Source organism: Zootoca vivipara, chromosome 1 (assembly GCF_963506605.1).
Source record: "Zootoca vivipara chromosome 1, rZooViv1.1, whole genome shotgun sequence".
In the NCBI taxonomy this organism is placed as follows: domain Eukaryota; kingdom Metazoa; phylum Chordata; class Lepidosauria; order Squamata; family Lacertidae; genus Zootoca; species Zootoca vivipara.
The window spans coordinates 45,025,795-45,047,168 of NC_083276.1; the positions used below are offsets into that span (position 1 = coordinate 45,025,795).

The window sequence follows — 21,374 nt, forward strand, 5'->3', positions numbered from 1 at the left end:
AATATGTTCTTAAATGGGGCCAATATTGGGAGAAAGGAAGATGGTTAGGCCAGCCTCAATTATGTCTCTTAAGAAGATGGTTATAGGTGTGCCTGAAAAGTGGCTTGCCTTTATATCCTATCCCCGTTCCACTTTGAGTACACTATGGCTTAAACTTATACTTCAGAGTCCTATGGTTTTAGAAATACTACCACAAGAAAAAAAAAGGTAATAAAACAGCACCCTGTGTAGACCCAATCGATTTGTGATCATTTAACAAACAACATATGCTGTAAGAAAGAAAAATAGGCGAAGTTTGGTCTGTGAGTATCATAAGCAGAAGACAAAGTGTCACTCTCTGTAAGATTCCTTTCGCTAGAATGAAGTTCACCCTAGCAGGGAATTTAAAGTAATGCTGTACCCACAGATGATCCTTCACATACATCTGTCATTGTAATCTAATGCTCATTGCTCTGCAAGGTGAAAGCACAGCAGGAGAACAGAAAGCAGTGATGTTAGATCTGTTTGTGGTGCTATGGATTACAAGCCTGTCAGCAAACAATGATAATGTTAACTTGAGGGTATATGCTTGCAGCCGCTGTATCTGCCAATACTGTAATATGGAAAAATACACATAGTTTATGGGGTTCCCCCCCCTCAAAAGATTTTTGTGCTATCTTGCAGGGCAAAATCATACCGAGGTGGCTTCTGTTAAAACCATAAAATACAATAGATAAATTAAAACCACAATGTGAAACACTATGACATTAAAACATTAGTACGATGTGATGTATTAAAAAGAGAGTTGTCCCTGAATTTCTCTGAAAACAGCATTTTGGAGCAGATGTTTCTGCTCAAGCAAAAAGGAAAAGAAGATATTTTTTTTTTGAGGGGAGATTAAAGTTTTGATCAGGCAAATTCCGCACCAGAGGCGTGGGGGTTTCCACATCTATCTAATTCTACAGTTTTGTGATTCTAGCTTTTCATATCTGAATGGACAAATCAATCAACTTCCTCTTAGAAATGATGCCTGAAAGGCATCTAACTGTCAGCATGATGGCTTGAACCAAAGCATACCTAACTTCTCTTTGCAGTCCTTCAATCCTGAATCTTAATAGGTCTCCTACTGCTTTGATGCATGCAGAACACGTTAATGGAGATAAGACGTCTCCCAGCCCACTGTGCTGTTTGGGCTGTTCCGTCTTCCACACTAGCTGTAGAAGAGCAGCTTACCAGCCAAAGATATCCATAGATTGATGAGCTTATTACATCGTTCTCTTCAGCTCCTCAAGTCCTTTCCTCCCTTGCCGGCAATGCACCTTGGAGAGAGGCCTTGCTCATGTTCTGCAGACAGATGACTGTTGTGGGGGAGCGGGGTGGCTGGGAAAGAGAAGGAACGCAGTTTAATGAATCTCATGGCCAGATGTTAATGAACGAACACACTGACCTTGCCAGAGTACCCAAAGGAGCCTGCGCTCTCCTTCCTTCTGAGGGGCAGGGCACCCCAGGTGGCTCCATCTGCCTGGTGTTTATCTGTCTCTCTAAAAGGAACATGACATGCCTGCATTTGGCACGGCTGTTTAGAAAAGACATTTCATTGCACATCAAGGGCAGATGACCAGTCATTCATCTCCGCAATGTGGAGCCTCTCTGCAGCCATCAATCTTTTCTCCCAAACCCGCAGCTTCTTGGCTCCTCATTAATCAAATGAAGGGAAATACGGAGGCACCGCTCCTCACCCCCCTTCATTATCATTTGCTTTTCTCTTCGGATGCATTTCTCCTCCCCTCACAGTCTTTACTATTTTTGGTCAGGGAAGGCGGAGGCAGTGAGAATAATTTATGGAGTGTGGGGATTTGTCTCCACTTCCCACAGTTTATGCTGTCATTTGGATAGATGGCAGAGGCTGATAAACTCCCATGTTTCACTTTCAGATACGCATGGTCATATTCTGGGTGTATTCTCCATAAGAACTGCCTTGCTGCTTTTTCTACATCAGTCCATCTGGTCCAGTCCTCTGTGGCCAGCCCAGCAGTCACAAGCAGATTGCCATCTCTCGTTTCTCTGGGCCAAAACCTTCAGTTCATCAGCTGAATCCGACCAGTTCTTTCTATATCCTCAGGGCAAACAGGCCCATTTTGCTCTCTGCTGTGTGTTTCCATTTCTGATTTTTTGCACTATGAATCTTTCAGCTATGTTAAGGCTTCCAACTCTATATGCTGCATTTTTGGCTAAAGCTCCCCACCCACCCGCCCCAAATGATACCCCAGAGACTTTGAACGTTACCTTGTTCACAGTTTCTCTTTTCTCCCACCGTTCTGATTCTTGCTGAGCCCGCAGGGCACATTTCCCCCATCTGCATATTCTTTGCTGCCAGAAATCTTGTTTATTTGAGTGCTCGTATTTTTTATCTAAACTTTATATAAAAGCTTCTGGCATACCCTCCGGTAGAAGGCAGAAATTCCCCTTTCAGACACTTCTTATTGGTATAATAAAATGACACATCTCTTGCCACCTTTTGGGAAGACTAGCGGTGCTAATGACTCCATGACAAAAACTCTTTCCATATCCCTGCAAATACCGGGAGCAGGGGCGGGGAACTCTTTCCAGACCAGGGGCCACACTCTGTTCTGGGAAACCTTTCAAGGACCACATGCCAGTGGGTGGGGGTGGGGGGCAGAGCCCAGAACGTAAATTTTATCTTTGTACAGTAGTCCAGTTTTTCATATATGCAGACCCAGGCAAGCAAGAGGCCTTCTCAGAGTTCGTGGACACATTCTAGCCATGCAAAACGCTCAGGGAGAGTGCAAAGCGTCCCATTAGAAGAGTTTGGATTTGATATCCCGCTTTATCACTACCCGAAGGAGTCTCAAAGCGGCTAACACTCTCCTTTCCCTTCCTCCTCCACAACAAACACTCTGTGAGGTGAGTGGGGCTGAGAGACTTCAGAGAAGTGTGACTAGCCCAAGGTCACCCAGCAGCTGCATGTGGAGGAGCGGAGACGCGAACCTGGTCCACCAGATTACTAGTCTACCGCTCTTAACCACTACACCACACTGGCTACGCACAGTACTCCTACGCACAGTGGACAACACAAACATGTGGTTTCCTGTCCTTTAGGTTGATTGTCAAATCTTAGAGTGAGACAGGGTGGAAGCAACATGCTGCTCTCCATCCCTACAGCCTCACTTCTCTCGCGTCCATTTTGACTTTGTTAGTCCAGAGCTCAGGGCATGAGTAAGTACTGACAGGCTAGCCGTATGTTGTATTGTGCTAGGCCAATTAATATGGCTGTTGCGATGAAGGAGCTCATCCCATCAATACTGAATCAGGAGTATGGTTTTGTTCAGCAGTCCTCCCCCCTCCCCACATAAGTAGCTCTTCCCTTTTTTTTCGGGAGCATTTGCAAGGTTTCCACATGCAGAAGACTGATCCTTAAGAGCAGTTAATCATTTTGGATATTGTGTGGAAATATACTGACTTTGCCCCTCAAGTGGTATCCAAAATGGTAAAGTGAGTGACTTTTCTGTCTAAAATGTTAATATGAATTGCGCCCTCATTTTACCTAGGATACTTACTTGATCGATTGTGGAGAATTCTGGGACAATATTTTTACAGTGATATGCAGTGCTTTTTTCTGGGGGGATGATGCAGGGGTACACATACCCCTAAATATTTTGTGAATCTAAGTTTGGCCTCATTGAGGGACAGTATTTCAATATGAGTATGGAAATGAGAGTATCCATTTTTTAAAGAAAAAAAGCACTGGTAATATTAATAATAGAAACCTATAGGAGAGAATTTTTATAAGTTTGTTCTTGTTGCTTATCAGGTGCTCTACCGAAAGAGCTTTATCTTCCTGTTTCTATGTAGTTCCTATGACAGGCTAGCATATCACACACACACACACACACACACACACACACACACACACACACACACTCACACCTGTTAGAAATCATCTGAACTACTTTGTTTTCAGAGGGCATTCACAGTTGGACTGACAATACTTAAAAAAAGGTAAAGGACCCCTGCCAGTTAAGTCCAGTTGTGAACGACTCTGGGATTTCGACACTCATCTCGCTTTACTGGCCGAGGGAGCCAACGTTTGTCCTCAGACAGTTTTTCTGGGTCATGTGGCCAGCATGACTAAGCCACTTCTGGCGAAACCAGAGCAGTGCACGGAAACGCCATTTACCTTCCTGTCGGAGCAGTACCTATTTATCTACTTGCACTTTGATGTGCTTTTGAACTGCTAGGTTGTCAGGAGCTGGTACCGAGCAATGGGAGCTCACCCCATCGCAGGGATTCAAACCGCCAACCCTCCAATTGGCAAGCCCTAGGCTCAGTGGCTATTTACATGTGCAGCTCTTCAGATAGCTTTGTGGAGTATTCTGGATGGATATCTGACAGTGTGTTTTAAGAGTGTGTTTGTGTTCCCATTTAATTGACTAGAAACCAAAGTAAAGAAAGTATAATGCCCCCCCCCCCGGTTTTAAACCTCAGAGAGCATAAGGGGATGGAGTCAAATGCCGGAATCTGTGATTAAAAGACCTGACAAAGCCAGTGATTTCTAAATGGTGGTTTGGGACCTGATAAATGATTGGAAGAGTATCTGAGAAATTGTGATTATACTGGCTGCTCTCAGATGTAATTGGTATATAATCTTCCCCTCTAGACTCCCTTTATATCTAAAGGTTGTTTCACACTTTATACTGAGGTAACCAACACTTCTCACTGAGCATGTGTTGGATATGGAGCTGTGGTCGATTCTGGGTCCCTGAAGGATGGGGATGTTTTGCAAATGTGTCTGCCACCTTAACACCTGACATTTTGGGGGTGATATATACAAAATAGCTTAGGTGTACACCTAACAACATAATGTGCACAGTGGTGCAAGAGATTGCCACCTTTTCTGCACAGGGTGGTTATGTGTCATGCTTTGAAAAAACGGCACTCTGCACAGAGGGCTGTCAGAGAAAAGTACTCTATTTCTCATTTTTGGACACCTGCCACTCATAGGGTGGAAGTCAGTATCATGTTCTTCTGCAATTCTGCAGGTGCAAGCATTTCAGCTTGTCAGATGGAACCATCACCTCTCTCTTCCCCTCGCGTGCTGTTCTGGTGGTTCTCCTAACCTAAGGTTACCAGATGTCCCCGTTTCCCGGGAACAGTCCCAGGATTTTCAAATCAGTCCACATACAAAATCCATTGAAGTTGAAAACTCTCCTGGGATTCATTGAAAAAAACCTGGTAACCCTATCCTAACCCCCTGCAAGCCAGCTTTTGGGAGGAAATGGGGGAAGCCCCCTTGCACAAACACACTCCTTTCCCTCTGCTGGCAGAGCTGGTTAGCTGATTCCTACCATACATACCTTTCCCCTTGCATACCTTTGGTGTGGCCCTCTGCAAGTGCCCAAGCACTCCCTGCTTCTGGATTTAAGGACGGCTGAGATCTCTCCCTGGTAAGGACAGACTTGGAAATCAGGACTGCGCTGGCTGTCACAAACATGACCCCCTGCTTCAAAAGTGTTTTCCTCTCGCTGCTGGGCCAGGGGGTCATCTGCCCTTTTCTGCCTCAGCAGGGAGAGGCTTTGAAAGCCAGGCTCTTACCGGCTGTCACTGATGCAATCCCTGCCTTCAAAGTTCTTCCCTCCCCCTCTCTGCTTCAGTGGCAAGAGGGGTCTGCCCTTTTGTGCACCAGCAGGCAGAGACTTTGAAAGAGAGGGTTGCACTTGCTGTCAGCAGCGCAGCTTCTGCTTTCAAAGTGCTCTTCCCCCCCCCCCCGTGTGTCTCTGTGTGCACCAGGCAATGTTCACACCACTAGCACGTCGCCCCTGATCCAGGGGCATAGCAAGGAGGGAGCGGAGGGGGCAGCCCGCTCCCAGCTCCATTTTGGGGGGGGGGCAGCACGAGCGGCGCTGCTGGCACTCTGCTACGTAGCACGCATGCGCAGCGATGCATACATCATACATAGCGACGCATATGTCATATGTAGTAACGCTGTGCATGCGCACTACAGTAGTGGTGCCCTGCCCCCGGGTGCTCGTCATGTTTGCCACTCCGGGTACCCAAGCGGCTTCCTACGCCCCCGCCCTGATCACCCATCCACTGCTGCATGTGGCCTTTGGGGAAATGGCTCACCGCCAGTGATCTATTTGAACCTATCAGAAGTGGTTGTTTAAGAACGAGAAGAAGGGAGAGCCAGGGCAGGGTCTTGATGCTGCCCATCAGCACCAGATTGAGAAGCCACACAGTCACTTGGACCCAGTTCCCTCCCCTCCCTATGATGAGACATTTGTTCTCTTTTTGATTATTACAACTTGCTTACTTTTTGTTGATGATTAATAGGTCACCCTACTTCTCTGTCCAGTTGTGCTCTCTAGGAGCTGGGTATGTTTAGCCTGGAAAAGAGGAAACTGAGGATATATGATAGCCATCTTCAAATATCTTAAGGGTTGTCATATGGAAGAGGGAACAAGCTTGTTTTCTCCTGCTCTGGAGGATAGGATTCAAACCAATGGCTTCAAGTTACAAGGAAGGAGATTCTGACTAACATCCCTAAGAAGTCTATGACAGTAAGAGCTCTTCAATAGTGGCCCCTCAGGAGGTTGTGCACTCACCTTCATGGCAGGTTTTTAAGCAGAGATTGGATGGCCACCTGTCATGGATGCTTTAGCTGAGATTCCTGCATTGCAAGGGGTTGGACTAGATGACCATTGGGATTCCTTCCAACCCTACGATTCTATGATTCTATAATCAGAGGCGGCACGGCTCTAAATTCCAGTTGTGAGATAGCTAGAGTGGGAGAGAGCTAATGCTCTCATGTCCTGCTTTTCAACTTCCCCAGAGGTACCTGGTTGGTGACGAATGCTGGACTTTCTTCACCAACCAGGCAGGGCTCTTACGATGTTTCAGTGTTCAGTAGTAACTTGCTAATCTTCTAAGGGGTTGTTATGGTATTCCGGCAGTTTAATATTCCAGAGAGCATTAGGGCAATTGGACACTCTTTGGGCTGGTTTGCTTCCCCTCCAGCAAGGCCAACTTGTCTCACAAGATGAAAGAAAGCCAAGAATTGGTACACTCTGGGATTTTACTCTTCCACAGTGCACTGGTATGATAAATAGCAGTGGGGAAGCAGGGTGTCTTTGAATTTCAAATAGCTATGCATTTGACCTAAAGGAGCACTGCTCTCCAAATCATACTCCCCACATTAATTTTTCAAGTCTCCGGCTTTTAAAAAAGCTCTGCTACTCTTTAAGGAACATCCTTCAGAAGTTTGTTTCAGTACAGCACAGCAAAAGAGGAAAAATGATCTCACTCATAGATGGTGTATGCTATTGTCCTAGGGGAGCATGGTTGGCAACAATACATTTAAATTAAAAAGAAAACACTCATTTTATTTAAACAAACAAACCAGGAAGACCGAAGCATTATTAAAATCAACTGAAACTTGTTTTAATGGTCATATCGGTAAAAGTGGTTACTCAAACAGTAAGTTCTTACAATATTTTGGGGATATGCTTGGATTTAAAATTTACTTTACAAGAGAGATTTCTACAACTAAGGGAGGGTGTCTGTCAGTGACCACACCATAGCTGCCAAGTTATCCCTTTTTTTAAGAGAAATTCCATTATGCTGAATAGGCTTCCTCGCAAGAAAAGGGAAAACTTGGCAGCTATGGACCACACACTACATACAATGGGAAGGGAGAAAGCAGGGAACCAAGGGACTTGTTCTTCTAGGATGTTGACCAAAGGTTACCTCCATAATGAGATGCATGGGCTCCACCTACACAGAGGAAGATCAAGGAATGTGAAAAACACCAGTGTGTGCTCTTCCGCAGTGTGCCATAGGGTCATAGAATTGTAGAGTTGGAAGGGACCCTGAGGGTCATCTAGTCCAATATAAACACTTTGATAAACCAATAAATAGATTCATGATTCTATCAATGTTTAGGAATCATGATGGCTATGTACTACCTCCAGTATTGAAGGCAGTAGGCCTCTGTATACCAGTTGCTGATAGGCAGGCGGTGGTCATGAATGAGAGAGTGCTACAGCATTCATGCCCTGCTTTTGGGCTTCCTATAGGCATCTGGTTAGCCACTGCAAGAACAGAATGCTGGGTAACATAGGCATTTGGTCTGATCAAGCAGGGCTGTTTTTATGTTCTCAGTGCAATCCCTTCTTCTTCTTGTTGTTGTTGTTTAGTCGTTTAGTCGTGTCCGACTCTTCGTGACCCCATGGACCAGAGCACACCAGGCACTCCTGTCTTCCACTGCCTCCCGCAATTTGGACAAACTCTTGTTCGTAGCTTCGAGAACACTGTCCAACCATCTCGTCCTCTGTCATCCCCTTGTCCTAGTGCCCAACATCAGGGTCTTTTCCAGGGAGTCTTCTCTTCTCATGAGGTGGCCAAAGTATTGGAGCCTCAGCTTCAGGATCTGTCCTTCCAGTGAGCACTCAGGGCTAATTTCCTTAAGAATGGATAGGTTTGATCTTCTTGCAGTCCATGGGGCTCTCAAGAGTCTCCTCCAACACCATAATTCATGCAATCTCTTAAGGCATTGCAATGAAAGTTAGTGTGCTAAACACCAATTATATATTTCATGTTCAAATCTGACTATCTCCTATGCACCTGTTCTCAAGATGATCTAGGAGCGAGGAAGGTCTTTCAAGCATTGAGCTTTACCAGTATATGCACAATATTATGCAGAATTCAGTTGTTCTCTGGTTATTTGGTTGGGTTATCTTGGAGCAGACCTTTTCCTTTTAATTGCAAAGTATTCATAGTCCTGCCTTTAAGGCAATTTAGTCATGCACACTTAGGTGCGGGGAAGGTAATGGTTAGGCAGCTTTCCTGCGAAGACAACATATGCACACTGTCAGCCATCTGCTCACATTCCCACATCAGAGAATCTTGTCTGCTAGTGCAATTTAAGATTTCTCTGCTTGGGGCTATGGTTTGAAGTAGCTGTTGTTCTAGGGCAGAATCACAGGTTCTTATTTTCACATAAGATCCTAGCAATCCTTTCTTCCATAGTCAAGGCACAATACAGCGTTCATACAAAAATGAGCCAAGATACATGGTTATGAGAACGTTTGACGTGTCCTTTTTTTTTGCTGGTGGAAATGTAGCTTTTACCTCAAGGGCTCTGGCACCTTAAAAGCCTGTCATCTCCTTAAATTAATTGGATGGTTTCAAACTCTTGTTCACATGATGAAGTCACTCACACCTCACTTCAGCATTAGGGGCTCTCTGGGCTAAGGCTGTGTCATATTATGAACAACATTTTAATCATCCTCATTTATACAAACTGTGCAGGCTGCAAGGAAGTTTCAGAACCGAAAGAGGAAGAGTGAGGGAAAGAAGGAGTGGACAGGACTAGGCCTGGGAGAATGATGTGGAGGTCTGGAGTGGTGAGGATGGTAAAAGTCAGAGTTGTTGAGTATTGGGAGAGGAATGGGCGTCACAAGACATTTTCCAGAGTGAAATTCTAGACTGTATTATGAGAAGCTTTCCCTTTGTTAGACCAATAAAAATGACTTTGTGGATGTGGCTCACAATTTTTGAATACAAAACAAGCAATTTCCAGGTACCACATTGACTGGACTTTATCATTTTCCCAATTAATAACCCAGCTATTTGACTAAGTATGTTTCTATATTTTCTCCCCACCCAATCTTTAAAAATCTACCCCCCTTCCCACTTGCACTTTAATACTATAGAAATGTGGAAATGAGCAATATGATGGATGGATGGATGCGGCTTGTCTGGGTTTTTCACCACCATTTCCCCCGGGGCGCTCCATCTGCTGGCAGAGAGCACCATCCCAAAAGATGGTATCTTTTGCAAACTCGACAGCTAACAGACAGCTTCTCTCTCTGCATATTTCCCAGAAGAAGAGTGGGCTTAATCTGTTCCCCCCCCCCTCTCCTTCCTGTGGCATATTTCATGATATTTTTTCTGACTTCCATTGTTCCCAGTGCTCCACCTTAAATAAAAATGCTAAGGGTGGGAAAACAGGAATGGAGACTTTACACTTGTGACACTGATAGATTCTCATTTGAAACTGACATGAGATTTAATTGCTCACTGAGCCACTGAGTTGCCCTTTAAGGCACATCCTGCCACATCCTGTTAATGAGCTCAGTGGCTACATTCACCCAGCGGTAGCTAGGTGGCATGTGGATACATAAACACGCACACACACACACTTATTATTTGAAGATTATTGGGGTTACAGCCCTGGATCTGGGATTTACCATCTCAAATGCTATCTACTAGAATCAATCGTGATGTACAATTATGTGGTATTTGTTTATGAGAATCAGCTAGTCCAGAGAATCAATGTGACACAGTGTTTGTATAAGCTTTGTGTAAGCATTTCTGAGGAAGCGGAATTGCTGTGGTTTGCTTTTGCACAGCAGCTGTCCCTGGAGTGACAGAGCATGCTAGAGCTCACCCAGTAAGTATCTCGTTCCCTGTTAGAACTTGGAAGTGGAGCTGCTTTTGTGCAGAGAGACAGTACAGTTTGGATGGCAGCTGATTTGGCATTGTGTTGTGATACATTGTATACTGCATAGCAAATTAAAATGCTGATAGTTTTATTTTAATAGGTAAGCCTAGAGTGTAGGATATACTGTAGCCTATTGTCAAGCACTGCTCACCTGAGGCAGTTTGGCCACCCCCTTTGTTGTTGTTTAGTCGTTTAGTCGTGTCCGACTCTTCGTGACCCCATGGACCAGAGCACGCCAGGCACTCCTGTCTTCCATTGCCTCCCGCAGTTTAGTCAGACTCATGTTGGTAGCTTCGAGAACACTGTCCAACTATCAGGGCCGGCTCATCATAGACCCCCGGTGGCGCAGAGCACCATGGCGCCGGCCCGCTGGCCGGCCGGTCTGCCGATCCGCTGCGCAGCTGCACGCGGCACCCACCTGCCCACCGCGCTGGGTAACGGGGCGGGAGGGCGCCGGAGAGATTGCGCTGTGTCTGCCCGCCCGCCCGTCGCGCAGCAGCGCCGTGCTCACCCGCCCACCGCGTTGGGAAACGGGGCGGAAGGGCGCCGGAGAGATCCGGCACACCATGGCAACAGGGGCGCTTAAGACGGCGCTGCCAACTATCTCATCCTCTGTCATCCCCTTGTCCTTGTGCCCTCAATCTTTCCCAACATTAGGGTCTTTTCCAGGGAGTAATTCAAAAGCATCAATTCTTCGGCAATCAGCCTTCTTTATGGTCCAGCTCTCACTTCCAGGCCACCCTCTTAGTGCTGACTAAAAACTACTTCTCCGGGCTGAGTCTTACCAGGAAGAGGAAGTCACTCCTACTAGCCCCTCTATGGACTGTTTCTTTCCCCACAAGATATAGGGCACCCTTCTGAGGAAGATGACTCAGGAAAATCTGTGTCCCAACTCTCTCTGGGCACTGGATCTTGCCAGTCTCTCTGGCACCCACTCCTATCCAGAGCAATCAGATTGCAGAGGTGCAGTTTAACACCACTTTAGAGCATTTAATCCAAGAAAGGAGATATATACATTGATCGAACAAACCCAAAATGATAAAAGTGTGCTCTAATGACTCAACTCACACTCTGGATTGATACTAATCTGCAGAGTCAACCATAAAGGTAAAGGTAAAAGCCCCCTGACCTTTAGGTCCAGTCGCGGACAACTCTGGGGTTGCGGTGCTCATCTCGCTTTATTGGCTGAGGGAGCCGGCGTACAACTTCTGGGTCATGTGGCCAGCATGACTAAGCCGCTTCTGGCGAAACCAGAGTAGCACACGGAAACGCCATTTACCTTCCCGCTGTAGCAGTACCTATTTATCTACTTGCACTTTGACGTGCTCTTGAACTGCTAGGTTGGCAGGAGCTGGGACCGAGCAACGGGGAGCTCACCCCGTCGCGGGGATTCGAACCACTGGCTTTCTGATCCACTGACTTTCTGATCGGCAAGCCCTAGAGTTGACCAGATCCACTGACTTTCTGATCGGCAAGCTCTAGAGTTGACCATAGTAGATTGCAAAGAAAGCCATTTGTGTGTGCGTGTGTGTTCCTTTTTGAGGATGGTGAAGTCTGACTCTTAAAACAGCGCCACTTGTGTGAGTGCACTGTTGGCCAATCTGGCCTGGGAGAGGAGGTGTGAATAGCCACTTGCAAATTTGGATTTAGTCAAGTGGGCTTTGAAGTTGGCCTTCTGACCGAGTATGCTAATTGCTGAAAGCAGATGTGATTAGGAAATGAGACTGACACCTATCAAGGAGGGACAGTGCTTAATTATCACCACTTTATGAGCACTTAAGTTGGCTGTCACTTTGGGAGGAAGCATCCAGGAGTTGGAGGGGATGATAGGTGTGAAACAGCATGCTTCTTGGAATGTGATCATGTCTAGCCTGCTCTCAGGGAAGCTGGGGGTTAGTTTAATGGATACCAAATTTATCCAAAAGGCTTTTCTTAATCATAACCATGCAGGGGTGCCAACTTGAATAAAATATTGGGTGGGGGGGCACTACCCCACATAATCAATCGCATGCACGAACACCATTTGAATGTCAATGACCATCACCTTTGGGGGCCCCTGGCCCCCTCAAATGTTTAATGGGGGGCAAGGGGAACTCCCCCCTAAGAGTTTGCTCCTATGTAACCATGCCAACATTCTAGTGGTAAATGTACTCGGATTATAAAAAAAAATAAGCCTGCCATTTTGTGGTCACCAAAACAGCAGCCAGTTTTCCTCTTTCAATGGCTGCCTTAGGATTGGTTCATGCATGAACATACTTTGCTTGTATTAGTGGAAAATTCATTGTGTGCTGCTGTGACACATGTAAAGCACCACTTGATGGTGCTTTTTCAACATGCACATGTGAATCATATAAATGGATGGCACTTTAAAAACTGTTTATCTTTTGGAAAGAAGGGTAGAGTAAAAAAAGAAAAAAAGAAAAAAATACAACAGCACTTCAAATTCCTCACTGTAGTACAGGGATGTGCCACCGGGATATGGGGAGTTTCTTCACACCACTGCAAACTTTTTGGGGAGGTTTGTGTGGCAGGTGGTGAGGGCTCACCATTCTTAATGGCTCCATGTGAATGATTTGCTAAAGGGAGGTAGTCATCACAGGGAACACTCTAAAGTGGCCTCCAATATCCTACCATTTTTGTGCCTAGCAGAACTTAAAATACAAACACTGTTTAAAGGGTTAGGCTAACAGTTGCTCAGACTAAGGGTGGGAAGACTTCAAGTTTGTGGCGGGCAGAAGTCTTTTTTGCTTTTGTTAAAGAATTGGGGATCAGAAATTATTGTTGACCTACCATAACTCACCCAGAGATCTACCAGTTGCTTCCAATCTACCCGTTGCTCTCCTCTTGTTTAGACTTTGCATGGGTAACAACTGCTTTTCACATGACACGGTGGTTGAATTCTGACTGACTGCATGGACTGCATGTTGAGAGGGATGTTATGTTGTTTTCATATAACAAAGCTTCCTGCAAACAAGTCAGCTGGGAAGAGGCCTAAAAACAACCCCAACACCCCCACTTTTGAATTGTGATTCAAGTCCAGTTTAATGGATTCAAATCCATTGGAAAAATAGACTCGTGTGTTTTATTTCAGGGTGTTCCAACAATGATCACATAAATCCATGTTTGACTGTTTCCCATTCTTAGTCAGCTTGAAAACCCACATGACTATTCTTCCATTTGTGATGTGCATCTTCTGGTTGCTTATTTACTCTTAGAAACACATATAGGGAAACTGAGAGTAAGTTGATGACATGAGAGGTGCCTTAACAGCAGTAGAGAAGATGAGCTGGGCAGGACTTCTCAAGAGAGCCTCCCTGAGTGGTTTTCAATTTCACACATCTTGTGATTTATCTGTGCGTGTGCATCCCTGGCACTGCAGGAAATAACCATAGCCTCTGTTGTTGTATTTGGTTTGTCAGAAGTTGACCTGCCTCTGAAGAAGGATGGCTTCACATCGGAGGGGACTACGCTGGAAGCGCTGCTGCGTGGAGAAGGGCTTGAAAAGAAGGTAGATACTAAAGAGGAGGACACTCTACAAGAAATCCAGGTGATTAAGTGCTCTTCTATTGGCCTGGTCACATTTCCAATCTATGTAATACTGAAATGGCTGCTTATAAGATTTTGTGGCTCAGTCTCAACCTCCAGCCTATTAATCTCTTGTGACCTTTATCCCATGATCTACAGGAGGGCACACACACATGCAAATACCAGCTGCTGTATATAACTATAATCTCCGGTGAGAAGGAGAGAGAGAGAGAGAGAGAGAGAGAGAGAGAGAGAGAGAGAGAGAGAGAGAGAGAGAGAGAGAGAGAGAGAGAGATTGTGTTGCTCTGTGGCTGTGTAGGTGTGCCATAACCAACTATTGCAAAGGACCATAACATAATAACAGTTGGGCAAATGCTGCCCACACAACCCAGTGGGTAGCCCAATTCATTCCCCTTTCCTTCAAGATTAAGGAAAATGAATACACAATAGAGGAATGTGGGAAGGAGTGGATTTACTTCATTGCAGAAAGTGCAAATTAACACTGCTCCAAATACTGCAGGGGCATCTTGCGGTAAGATACATTTGCATCTCAACACTACATGAAGGGCGGGCATTGTGACTGCAACACGAGTGTGAGTGTGTATTTGATACCTGTAGTAAATTCGGGATACAATTACTGAATAAAAGCATGATGGGAATTGAAACTCCTCTCTAATTTTGAGGTGGAATACGACAGCAAACACTCAAAATATGTGTTCCAGTGTAATGGGTGTATTGCAAAGTGGGGGTGGAAGATACATGTTTATCCATGGAAGCTTCCACTGTACCCTTTGAGCCTCTTCACAGCCCTGACTGGCTGCTGTTTTTGTTGTCAGGTGCCCCTCCCCAAATTGGTCATCTTTCTAGACTACGTAATGATGTCACTGTTCCCTGGAAGAAGAAAAAAGCCAAGAAAAACCATTTGAAAAAAAACAACAACCCAAAATGGCAACAAAGCACCAGCTAGTCAGGGCTGTGAAGATTCTTTGAACAGATGTGAACAAAGTGAGCAACAGAAGGGTTCCAATAAGGTTTTTGAAAGACCCCCCAAACCCCACCTTGTAGTCTTAAAAATCATCAGTTGTTGACGCTTGGTACAGCCAAGCTGCATGTCCTCCTTGAGAGCAGGTTTGGAACTTTCAATCCATAACTTGAAATGGATTGGTCCGCTGCACCAAGGATTCCCTGCCCGAGCTGCTTCAGGTCGTGTCGGATGTGCTCCTGGAGACACCTAGCTTGGTTGTCTTAGGGGATTTTAACATCCATGCCGACACGACCTTACAAGGAGCTGCTCGGGACTTCGTGGAAAGCATGGCCACCATGGGGCTGTCCCTGAATAAGTCTGGCCCAACTCATAGCCGCGGACATGCCTTGGACTTGGTGTTTACCTCTATGGATGTTGGTGATCTGACATTAAGTAAAAGCGAAACAAAAGAAGTGCCATGGTCAGATCACTTTCTGGTGCAACTGGACTTCTCCGCAACCCTTCCCCTCTGCAGGGAGGTGGGACCGATTCGGATGGTCCGCCCCCGCTACTTAATGGATCCAATTGGCTTCCAAAGAGTGGTAGGGGATGTTTTATCCCATGTCGATGGCCTTTCAGCTGATTCCCTGGTGGCCCGCTGGAATGCGGAGTTAACCAGCGCTATTGACTGTCTGGCTCCGAAGCACCCTCTCAGATTGCATGGAGCCCGGACAGCCCCATGGGTTTCCCCGGCGCTGAGGGCAATGAAACAGTCGTTGAGACGGCTAGAGCGCCGGTGGCGGAAAACTCATTTTGAATCAGACCGGACACGGGCTAGAGCTCAACTTCGAGCCTACCAAGTGGCAATGGCGACGGCGAAGAGGACCTTCTTCACCGTCTCCATCGCATCTGCAGAAAACAGCAGCAGGAGACTCTTCCAGGTGGTTCGCAATTTAGCGGAACCACCTGCTCCATCCGGGCCTAGTACGGGCCACATGATCTCCTGCAATGATTTTGCAAAGTTTTTTGCAGATAAAGTCGCTCAGATTCGGGAAGAGGTAGACTCCACCGTGGGAGCAGGGCCGGGGCGGGGGAGTGCTAGAGTCCTGTCTAGTCAAGTTTTGTGGGATCAATTTCAATCTGTTACCTCCGAGGATGTGGACAGGCTGCTTAGACGAATGAAACCAACCACCTGTCTCCTTGATCCTTGCCCATCCTGGCTTATAAAAGCTAGCCAGGAAGGGCTGGGCGATGGGCTTCGCGGGTTGGTAAATGCTTCTCTCCATGAGGGAGCCTTCCCAGACCCGCTGAAAGAGGCGGTTATTAAACCGCTTCTTAAAAAACCATCTTTAGATCCGGCCAATATGGCCAACTATCGCCCAGTCTCAAATCTTTCATTCTTGGGCAAGGTGATTGAGCGAGTGGTTGCGGAACAACTCCAGGCACGCCTGGAAGAAGCGGACCATTTGGATCCCTTCCAGTCAGGATTCAGGCCTCATCATGGGACTGAAACTGCCTTGGTCGCACTGGTCGATGATCTCCAGCGGGCTAGGGACAAAGGTAAGAGCTGTTTCCTTGTTCTGCTGGATCTCTCAGCGGCTTTTGACACCATCGACCATAACATCCTTCTGGACCGTCTAGAGGGCGTGGGAGCTGGGGGCACTGTCATGCAGTGGTTCCGCTCCTTCCTCCTGGGCCGTGTTCAGAAAGTGGTGGTGGGGGATGAGTGTTCAGACCCCTGGGCGCTCACTTGTGGGGTGCCTCAGGGTTCTGTCCTCTCCCCCATGCTTTTTAACATCTATATGCAGCCGCTGGGAGAGATCATCAGGGGGTTTGGGCTGGGTGTCCATCAGTATGCTGATGATACCCAGCTCTACCTCTCTTTTAAATCAGAACCAGTGAAGGCGGTGAAGGTCCTGTGTGAGTGCTTGGAGGCGGTTGGAGGATGGATGGCGGCTAACAGATTGAGATTGAATCCTGACAAGACAGAAGTACTGTTTGTGGGGGACAGGAGGCGGGCGGGTGTGGAGGACTCCCTGGTCCTGAATGGGGTAACTGTGCCCATGAAAGACCAGGTGCGCAGCCTGGGAGTCATTTTAGACTCACAGCTGTCCATGGAGGCACAGGTCAACTCCGTGTCCAGGGCAGCTGTTTATCAGCTCCATCTGGTACGCAGGCTGAGTCCCTACCTGCCCAGTGACTGTCTCTCCAGAGTGGTGCATGCTCTAGTTATCTCTCGCTTGGACTACTGCAATGCGCTCTACGTGGGGCTACCTTTGAAGGTGACCCGGAAACTACAACTAATCCAGAATGCGGCAGCTAGACTGGTGACTGGGAGCGGCCGCCGAGATCACATAACACCGGTCCTTAAAGACCTACATTGGCTCCCAGTACGTTTCCGAGCACAATTCAAAGTGTTGGTGTTGACCTTTAAAGCCCTAAACGGCCTCGGTCCGGTATACCTGAAGGAGCGTCTCCACCCCCATCGTTCTGCCCGGACACTGAGGTCCAGCTCCGAGGGCCTTCTGGCGGTTCCCTCATTACGAGAAGCCAAGTTACAGGGAACCAGGCAGAGGGCCTTCTCGGTAGTGGCACCCACCCTGTGGAATGCCCTCCCACTAGAGGTCAAAGAGAACAATTACCAGACCTTTAGAAGGCATCTCAAGGCAGCCCTGTTTAGGGAAGCTTTTAATGTTTGATGGATTTCTGTATTTTAGAATTTCTGTTTTTTTGGAAGCCGCCCAGAGTGGCTGGGGGAACCCGGCCAGATGGGCGGGGTATAAATAATAAATTATTATTATTATTATTATTATTATTATTATTATTATTATTATTATTATGGCCGGATCCAGAGTTGCTCTGTATTTGAACAAAGCCAAAGCATGCACCCACAATGTCTGATTTCCTTTGCCTTTCTGTTATGAAGCCTCTGTTGTTCTGGGAATTGTTTTTAATTACTGTTTATTGTTCCAACTACAGAGGGTTTTGGAAAATGATGAAAATGCAGATGAAGTGAATGAGGAGGAAGAGATGGAGGAAGATATTCCAAAGCGAAAGAACAGACCCAGAGGACGGGTAGGTTGCCTTAGCCACATGGGAGGACAAAAGGGAGGAGCGAGAACGCTATTCTGTTGTTTCTATTTATATTGATTGCCTAGACAGACAAAGAGCTTAATGATACCTGTGTTATGTGATACGTTTTGTATGGTATGTATGGCATATGTATTGGTATGTATACATTATAAAGTGATGTGATGAACAAGGATTCCTTTGAATCTTTGGTCTTTTCACTCTCTGATTTTGGTTTTTAATAAAACTGTAAGAGAAACAAACCTGGGAGGGAGAGGGAATGAATGCACACATGGATCCGAGAGATTTGTGTGCATAGATGGCATAACTTTTATTATCTGGTGCTTGTTTTAGCTGCCTTTTCAGATGGGCTACAGTTCTATCTTTTCCCTTGGCAGTCTCAGTGCAGGGAAGAGCTGGCTATTGATCAGTGCTCTCTGCATGGGTCTGCAGCTGGAGGCTCTCAGTAATCAGATCCCCTGGCAAGAAACCTACACAGCATGAAGGCAGGCAGCTCACCTCCCACTCTTCATGCTGTCTGGCTGTTCTGGCCCTCTCTGCTCTCTGGAGTGAACTGCTGGAGGCTCTCAGGACTTGAGCAAGCACCAGCCCCTGCAAACCTCCGGTAGCAGACTCACAGCAGGGAGATCTGTACATTAGCCAAATGTTCACAAACTCCTCTATTCTCCTCCATCAATAAGTGGCTTTTACAGGGTGGGGTGGGGGTGGGGGGAGAGACACCCAGGCCATCTATGATCTGTTAAATTGTAATGTGCCACAAGCAGAAAGCAGGAGGGAAAGACTTTGTGCTTGTGGTAACGGTAGGAAAAGTCCACATAAAATCTCATTCTTGCATGCAGCTCCTTCTACTCTTGAAATTTCTTCTTTGGCCCTTGCCTGCCTGCCTTGCCTCCCTTCTCTTTGTGCTATGACTTCATCTGGCTGCTCTTGGCTTGGAGCTGACCTATTGCACAGAATGAGGCACTCACTACATTTTATGGCAGCAGGCGTGCATCTTTACAGGCAGGTCTGCCAAATTTGCAGTTAAAATAGAGTCGGGTGGAGTGGAATTAAAAGGGTCAAAGGGCCTCTCCAAACTGGTGTTTTGTTGCGGAAGTATTTTGCAATTTGTGTTCTTGACACAATCATGGTACGGTAGTGGTGGATTTGTTCTGCGATGCTTCCCCATTGTTGCTGCATGGAGCGGCTGTAGTGGGACAATAATACGTTAGAACATTTGTGCTATAGAACATTACAGGGCATGCACTGACTGGAAATGAAGCAGTGGAACTGCCCCCAAACCCTTGCGGGTGCAAGCAATATTGAAAGCTGAATTGTGTGTGACAGCCCTGATAGCATCATGAGCACAAATCACCAAGAAAGTGCAATAAAAGGTATGTCTGGAGGGAGCCCAAAGTGGTGTTTGTGCAGGGAATACACAATCCTCCCACCACTGGCCTACACTGGAACTGAGTTCAGCAGGAAGGAAAGTTCCTGGGGGGGTGGAGGAGAGGCTGGGCGGAAAGCTGCAGGTGAGAGCAGACTTATGAATCCTTGTCTACATGCCTGCTTGTTTCTTTAAGTTACTCCCTATCTTCACCACCACCACCACTACTACTGCTACATCATCATCATCATTAAAATGTGTATAACCACCCTTTATCCGAAGATCCCAGGGTGGTTCACAACCGAAAAATACAAAATGAGAATGCAAAATGCATAACAGAGCAAACCATTAACCCCTCTCCCACAAACACGTTTAATTCACTTTACGTATGAATTGCAGCTTTTAAAGATGTGGGTCTGCTGCCATAATGTGTACTGCCAAGGACCCAATTCGCTACCAGGTCAGACTGCCTCTCCATTTAACCCAGCACTGCCTCCTCTGGTTGACAGTGGCTCTCTCCTGGAGAGGTCTTTCCCATTGTGAGGGTGGGGGCACAGCACTGCCAGCCCCTCCTGGGATGCAATAGGAAATTGCCCCACACTACTATTTTGTACCTGGCTCTGATAGGGGTTCTGGGAAAAGACAGAGTAAATTCTGTAGCCCTGAAGACTGCCCACCACCCACTTTAAAGTACAGTATGCTGAGCCTGGAGTACAATGCAGAGCCAGCTAAGACACTGAAGCTCTGGTACAATGTTTCCCCAGCAGCCTCTCCCACTAGGACACATAAAAAACCGAAGGTGCCATTGTAACAAAGCACCTCATCCTTTTTTCCTAGATCTAGAAGGTATGTTTCTTTCTCCACTCATCTGCTTTAAGGACACCATTGCACTAGATTTCCAGAAGCAATCTAGAGGCCCCTAAATGTATATTTAGGCCCATGTGTTTGGTTGTTTCAGAGCAGCAATGAGGGAATGATAGGCACTGCAACAGAAATAATGCGGAGGAGCTGATGTGCTGGCCATTCCAAATTCGTGCACGTCCTTCCCTTTCCTGCAGCATGATTTCATTTTTAATCTTGGGCCCCTTCATCTGTCCTTCTGGCAAGCGTCCCTGTTTGGCTCCATCTGAATGCTCCAAGGCTGCTCTGGCGAAGCTTTCCGGCTATGTACATCAATCCCTTGCTGTAGAACGGCAGGAGGCTGAAGGCAGCCATGGATGACTGAATGCCACATGCTGAAGCACTGACAGCAAGCACGTGGCACTCGAGTTTGTGCCTCTGGGGCGGCTGTCTATTTGCCAGCCCCCCTGAGGCCAGCCATGAAATTATGGGAGTGTTGGGAAAGAGAGTTGAAGGCCAAGGATATATGGATTTGCAGACAGTGAGAGGGAGATTTAAAGAACATTGTCGGGCAGAAATAATGGGCAGGGCAATAAGGCCTGAAATCACAGAGTGCACATTACACACAGCCTGAGAACATGAGCATGCACTTTAGGGGGGATGTATATTTTGTCGATTGTGTAATATAGGTTAGGTGTAGCTACCATTCATTATTCAGTGTCCTCAGTGCACCAAGAGCAACCATTTCTTTTTTAAAAAAAGGAACAAGAAAAGAAATTAGAAATCAACATGCATGAATGTGCTTGGGGCAAATTTTACTGAAAGCTCCAGGTTCAGACATTTTAATTTATGCATGTGCTTCGCTCTCTCCTATTTTAAACAAGGAGACTTTAAAGTGAAAACTTTGTGTGTAATGTAACTGTTGTTATAATTGCTACACTATTAACAATGCTATAACACTTTTGGATGTGTACAAAATGCTTAATACTGTAGTGCTCATTTCTTAGAGCATCTATTTTCAGAGTGTATATCCTTTAAAAATCACATTCCCATTTTCACTTTGTTTCCTCCTGGTAATGAGGATTATA

General features: G+C 46.3%; 1 protein-coding gene across 4 annotated transcripts in view; it reads left to right on the forward strand.

The window, feature by feature from the left end:
• Nucleotides 1-21,374, forward strand: part of DPF3 (double PHD fingers 3) — a 197,609-nt gene that overhangs the window by 116,352 nt on the left and 59,883 nt on the right. For all 4 annotated transcript variants that reach the window (XR_009557490.1, XM_060273692.1, XM_060273700.1 and 1 more), the window contains exons 4-5: nt 13,921-14,048; nt 17,970-18,065. Coding sequence is in view for 3 of the 4 variants with exons in the window: in XM_060273692.1 (XP_060129675.1) it covers nt 13,921-14,048; nt 17,970-18,065 (224 nt within the window). In the remaining variant the exon portion in view is untranslated. The remainder of the gene's footprint in view (nt 1-13,920; nt 14,049-17,969; nt 18,066-21,374) is intronic.